This window comes from Lytechinus variegatus, chromosome 8, assembly GCF_018143015.1.
Source record: "Lytechinus variegatus isolate NC3 chromosome 8, Lvar_3.0, whole genome shotgun sequence".
NCBI classification, from domain to species: domain Eukaryota; kingdom Metazoa; phylum Echinodermata; class Echinoidea; order Temnopleuroida; family Toxopneustidae; genus Lytechinus; species Lytechinus variegatus.
This window is the reverse complement of record NC_054747.1, coordinates 12,514,753-12,521,697: the sequence shown is the minus strand read 5'-3', so window position 1 is coordinate 12,521,697 and position 6,945 is coordinate 12,514,753. Positions and strand designations below refer to the sequence as shown.

The window sequence follows — 6,945 nt, the reverse complement described above, 5'->3', positions numbered from 1 at the left end:
ATAAAATAATTTTTGATCGTGATCTCATCTGGTTTAATTTACCTTGAAATATTTCAGTTGCAACATCAAAACATAGATATGAAATTGATAAGAAACCCAATAGCGAATGAATAAACTGTACGCAGGTAAGAAAAAGACAAATAATGCGAAAGGTCGGTAGTTGTGTGATAAATTAGATTAACAAATGCGATAATTTTGTTGCAATTTAATTGAATGGTAAAAATGATCATGATACGATCATCTTCAGGCTTTTTGCGGTAGATCCTGATTATTAGCATGATCCGAATTAGTCCACCCACCAATAATCATAATGATGATAAAAAAAGAAACACGTGCGCTTTAACACGTACCCAACGACAAACATATTCAAATACATATATATGTAAATCCTATAGTTTGAGTGGGATAATAATAATAATATTCCGCATTTATATAGCGCTTAATACATCGGAACTACGTCTCTGAGCGTTTTACAGACATAATTACCCCGGTCATCGGATCCTTGCATGTCCGCATACAATGTATGCACCTTCTCCACTCCCTGGGAACATTCCAACAAGAGTTCCAAGACTCAATTGCTAGGCATACTACATATAGGCTTTCACATCCTACCGGATACCCATTTAACACCTGGGTGGATGGTTCTAGTATTGGGTATAAAGTCTATACCGAAAATGATTGAATAGGGGAGATCATTTACATTTTCCAAAGATATAAAAAGTGTATTGTACAATAAGGTATGCGTTTTGTACCTTTGCCTGCCGAAGAGAAACGGGTAACCTGCCATTAAAGGTCAATGTGTTTAAGAGACCTGTATGTGTTCTATACAGTGCTACTGAAGTTTGATATAGTGTTAGTTTATAATAAAATGAACCCAAGGGGGGGAGGCAGTCAAATATATTAATTTACACACGCGTGGCTAAATTATTTCCAAACATCCGCTAAACGAGTTTTTCTCTGAAGTTTATCGCGGGCTTTATTTACACATATTGGCTCCTGACCAAGTTGTCGCCAGAATATGATCCCGGAAAAAGGCCGGGGGGGGGGGGGGCATACCGTAGACACATTTGGCTAGTCTTAACAAAAGCTTTGGAAAAAATACCCTAAATGCATTTGACCCTGCGATTGACCATTGACCAGTCTTTCAAAACTACCCTTTTTTTTGTAAATCGGTCATACCCTTAATGAATGCAGGCGTTAAGGGGACGGATTCGCCGTTCCACCCCTCCGCCATAGCGAATTTACACCAACGCGCTTTTTTGCACGTCCTGGTGAAAGAGTGTTCCTCATGACTCGGTAAACGATGGTATATGGTCTCGTGATCGTTCATAAATTCCATGACGTCACAAAAACACATTCATCAATCCTTAATTAGCATGATTCATGCAATCAAAGCAAGAAATGGGTTATTATTCCACCTTAAAGGACAAGTCCACCCCAACGAAAATTTGATTTGAATAAAAAGAGAAAAATTCAACAAGCATAACACTGAAAACTTATGTAAAATAAGAAAGTTATGGCATTTTAAAGTCGCTTCATTTCACAAAACAGTTATAAGCACATCTCGGTCGGTATGCAAATGAGAACTGATGACATCACTCATTCACTATTTATTTTGTATTTTATTATATGAAATATTTTTATTTTCTCGTCATTGTCATGTGAAATAAAGTTTCATTCCTCCCTGAACACGTGGAATTCCATTATTTTAAAATTTCGTGCTTCAGGCAAGGTCCTAATCGTCAAATTCGTAAAGATTGAAATATTGTATAATTCAAACAATGAAAAACAAAAGAAATAGTGAGTGAGTGACATCATCGACTCTCTCATTTGGATGTAACTGGCTCGTTCATATAACTATTTTGTTAAAAATTAGTGACACTTTGAAATGTCATAACTTTCTTATTTTACATCCGATTTTGATGAAATTTTCAGCATTGTGCTTGTCTGATTTTTCTCTATTGAATCAAATCAACATTTTTCTGAGGTGGACTTGACCTTAAACGATTTAACATTAGTTAGGAGTGGAGTATTGTGGCCCAGTGGATTAGTCTCCTGACTCTGAAACAGAGGGTCGTGGGTTCGAATCCCAACCATGGCGTAGTTTCCTTCTGCAAGAAATTTATCCACACTGTGCTGCACTCAACCCAGGTGAGGTGAATGGGTACCCGGTAGGAAGAAATTCCTTGAATGCTTTGAGCTCCTAGGAAGCCCACCTAAAGCCGGGGTAATAATTATAGCAGGGCCCGCTGGGAGAACAGTTTTCAGAACCGAAGCGGCTTCCCTAGGTAAATATACATACAGGTATATTATTATTATAACGTAGTGAAAAATACAACCTAAAAAAGCGAACAATTACTACATAGTCCAACACAATAAAAAAAATGAGTGCAGAAAAGTCTATGATTATATCTAGGTATACTCACCCAAAGGCAGAAATTCAAGATGAACAAAAAGAATTTAGCAATCTTCGGTCCACAACCGGCCATCATGTTTTATTTGATTATGATAATTAATTCTACTCCGAAGTAAGTAAATGTTCCAGTGCAGGGCATTCACTCTTTTCTGCAATTTGTATGTAGGCCTATATTCAACTATGTTTATGATTGGCAAACGAATGTGACTGGAGTTGAAAAGGCGCGTAGAGGTCTTATATACCAGCAATACCTAACAGAATCACGATACAGCTCCTGAGATCAAGCAGTTTGAACTACAATGAAGCTAATGTGTGACTATGATCGCGAGCTGAAAATTTTTAAAATTCAGACCTAAGAAGGGACATTATACAGTGCATATAAAGAAAATTTACACTTTAAAAAAGCCCTGGGAATAAAAAATATACAACACGTGGGTAAATTGTTTTCACATATAATCTTGGGTTTGGGTCTCATCTATCCAATGAAAGTAAAAGTTTTGACAGAATGTTACACTTGAGTGAGCACTGTCCATTTTTTGTAAAGCTCGCAGAAATCTGTTTGCGCAGAAATGTTCCTTTTCACGCTGTGTCAAGGGGAAAGGGCGAAATCAAACTTACCCTGCGAAACATTTCTCATACATTTCCCCTGCACTTTTAGTCAGTTGAAATAAAATGGATACATTCAAGCATTTTGGAACAATTTTCCCACCCAAATTGAAATTTCAACACTTAGTAAGCACAACCTTTGCCCTTTTTGTGTCAGCTGGATCTGAGGGCATAACTGAATCTGAACAAAAGTATATATCAGACATCTCCAGCATTTTTTCACTAAGTTTTTCACTAATGATTAACAAAATGAAAATCAAGCCCAAGCCGTTTCATGTAAATCACTCTCAGTGTAAAGCAAATGTCGTCACGATAGCATCGGTGCGTGTGTGTGTGTGTGTGTGTGTGTGGGGGGGGGGTGGGTTGGGGGTGTTTTGGGCAAGGAAACAAGTTAAAAAAAGTAAAAGATATTTTCAAATCAATTTTACTAGCTAAATGCCACGTGTTATTTATTATTAAGGTCTACTTTTATTCGCATAACTATTTTAAAGTTCTGCGCAATTCATTTTTTTACTAACTTTTCAAAAGTAAGTGGTGCTCACTCAAGCGGAAATATTTTTCGACAGTTATATCGTCATTTGCTTTAATGGATCTGTACCAATGTTAAAATGTGGAAAAATGTTCAGGATATTACAAATGTATAATTTTACAGGATTTTTTCTAAGTGTAAACTTTTTTTTGATACGCACTGTATAAGCAAATTTTTGTAATCATGCTATTTACCTGTCTCGGTGAACAATACGAGAGCGAAACGCGAGCTGAAATTTGTGTGTGTGTGTGTGTGTATATATATATATGTATATATAAGACCTTAAAAGAGGGATATTTTAAGGACTATTTTTAAAGAAATCCATCAAAAGTATACGTATCTCACCAAAGTCATCCAATGCAAACGCTTGTTGATTTTGTTAGAATTACATCTACACATGAAGCACTTGTAATCATCGTAATCATGATTAACATATGCATCTCACTCATCAAATATTACGAGCTCGAATTTAGGAAATTCAGACCTGAATTAACAGGGGCATGAGGGCTTGTTTGTAGGAACTCACTAAGACCGTACAAATACAAATGATAAAACAGTAGTCCTGTACATTCTATTTAAGGTACTTGTCGGCTTAAAACGAAACTCGAATTTCCATTTAATTTCATTTTTCCAGCGTGTTTGTCCCATTAAAGGCACCTTTAGAAAAAAAAAAATCGCCGCAACGAAATCCCAAACCCGAGTGATTTTGCATGCGCATGCGACCCGACTGATTAGTATAAGCCTAGATATGTCTGTTTATCTGTCTATCTATCTATCTATCCATCTTTTTATCTGTCTATCTATTTATCTAAAATCTATCTATCTGAATTAAGGTACGAAAGGATAAGTCGTTTTTATGTTACAGTCATGATTAAAAAAAAAATAATAACGCGATAAGCAAATCACAACAGCTTTCCCCTTTGTTTTTTTTTTGCACAGTCGCACCGCAAATATCAAAATTGACGTCGACTCTCTGATTTGCTTTTTGTTCATCAAAGAACGCCATCTACGTCAACAAAATGTTGAAAGCGCTATATAATTGTCGTCATAGAATTCAAAGTAAACCACCGTAGCATGTAAACGCGGCTGGGAAGACATAGGCGTCGATCAGTATTCATGGTTGGGGGCTGTTTTGTTCTCTTTTAAGGGATTTTTCATTTTTTTTTTAGTTTGGACGGAGGTCAGTGGCGTAATGAGTCTAAAGTTTTAGGGGCAAGACATGACATAAATGGCAAAATCAATTCCAAAATGCTGTGACCGAGGGAAGCGAGTGAGCCAAAAATTGCATTATCAATACATAAATCAATTTTTGTTACGGATTTTGAAATGATATTCAAAACATATATCATATCAAAATCAGTTGCAAAATTTAAACTCAAACTACCTCACAGCCCGTTATGACCCTAAGGTCTGAAGAGATCAGCGAACAACAAAAAAAAACACAAAACAAAAAATCCATCACTGCCAGTAATGATTGGAGGAACCACCCTCTATCAAGTGATCGACTTTTAACCAATCATATAGCAAGATTCTTAGTTTGGGAATTTGGGAAATACAACAACTTTCAATCATTCGTAGTTGTTGGTCAGCAAATGATAACAGATATATTAAACTTTTTACTTGGCAATTTGAGAAGTACAAACAACAATTTTTGACGGAGCGCTCTGATATTCCTATTATTTGGGTGCGTCGTGGTCTATAGTAGTTCTGACTCTCGCCTTTGAAACAGAGGGTCGTGTGTTCGAATCGTAGCCATAGCGTATTTTCCTTCAGCAAGACATTTATCCACACTTTGCTGCACTCGACCCAGGTGAGGAGAATATGTACCCGGCAGGGGTAATTCCTTGCATGCACTGAGCGCCGGTGATGGTAGCTCGAGCTAAAGCCGGGGTAATAATAGCAGCGCTTTGTCAGTATCCTCTCGCAAAAAGCGCTTTATAAATACAGCTATTATTATTATTATTTGCTGACAGCACGCTGTGAATGTTAATAGCGCCCATGATCATTGCATCAATGCACACTTTGGGTATCCGAAATAATGAATCTATCGTTGTGATAGATAACAACCGTAAATCTCCCGATTGCAAATAAACTGATAGTTGATATCAATATTGTCTACCACAGTAATTCACTCGGAACTCGAATGGGACCCAAATTTTATTCAAATCCTAATCATCATCATTATCACAACTGTCATCATCATTATCATCACCATCTTCATCATCATCATCATCATCTTCATCATTCTCATCAATATCATCATCATTTTCATCATCATTCTCATCATCATCATCATCATCATCATCCTCCCCATCATCATCAGCATCATCGTACTCCTCCTCCTCCTCATCATCATCGATTGAGAGTTTGATGAAGAATTACAAATTTTGAATAAAAAAGAAACTTAACGCCACCACCACCACCACCACCTCCACTAATACTAATCAATGGGCAATTCCATAAAATGATAAACCTTTTTGTCCGTCCAACCCCCATTTTTCTCAAGTCTTACTTCACTTCATAAACTAACCAAGTCATGGTCCTGTGAGAACATTACAGGCTGTAAAAAGAATCAGAAACGATAGACAGAAAATTTCATGAAGGTCCCACATATAGGGAGCCGGACGTTCATGTTTTATGGAATTACCCCAAGGTAACTGAATGTTCACATACAGGTCTACAATTCAAGTATGTGGTTCACTTTACCTATTTATTGAAACGATCTACAGAGAAATTATGAGTTCACATTAAATTTGGTACAAACGGTGGACACACTTTAACAAACTGTAAACACTATGGAACACGCTGTAAAAACACTTGGTGGCATTCCGATAATTAAACCATGGTTTACCCCAAGCCATAACTAGAACTTTAACCCACAAATGAACTTAATAATACCTCTTCCATATTTGTGAAAATTGTTTGCACCAACTGATTCTTTAAAATTCATCATGTTTTTGTTTTTTCATATTCTTCCCATTTCACGACTTAATTATTTTTTACAACTCTTTGTAGCAGAACAAGAATCATTTTAATCGGTGAATGAGTTGACAAGTGGCACTCCATAAAAGCGTGGTCTAAGTTAACCAACGTTTAACTTAACAATGGCTATCGGAATACCATCAACTGTGAGTGAACTATGAACACACTTTTAACACACTGAGAGCACGCTGTGGACACAATGTGAACACACTCCCAACGCACTGTCAATACACTGTGAACATATTGTGGAACACACTTTGAACACTTCGTGAACACTTTGTGAACACACTATGAACACATTTTGAACACTATGTGAACACACTGAAAACACATTATGAACACACTGTGAACACATTGTGAACACATTATGAACACTGTGAAATACACTGTGGAAGACACTGTGAACACATTG

At 36.8% G+C, this 6,945-nt stretch overlaps 1 protein-coding gene across 1 annotated transcript in view; it reads right to left on the bottom strand.

Moving 5' to 3' along the window:
* Positions 1-2,492, bottom strand: part of LOC121420661 (23 kDa integral membrane protein-like) — an 8,553-nt gene extending 6,061 nt beyond the window's left edge. Inside the window, exon 1 of the mRNA XM_041615324.1 lies at positions 2,427-2,492. Coding sequence (XP_041471258.1) covers positions 2,427-2,492 — 66 coding nt within the window. The remainder of the gene's footprint in view (positions 1-2,426) is intronic.
* Positions 2,493-6,945: the final 4,453 nt, after the last annotated feature.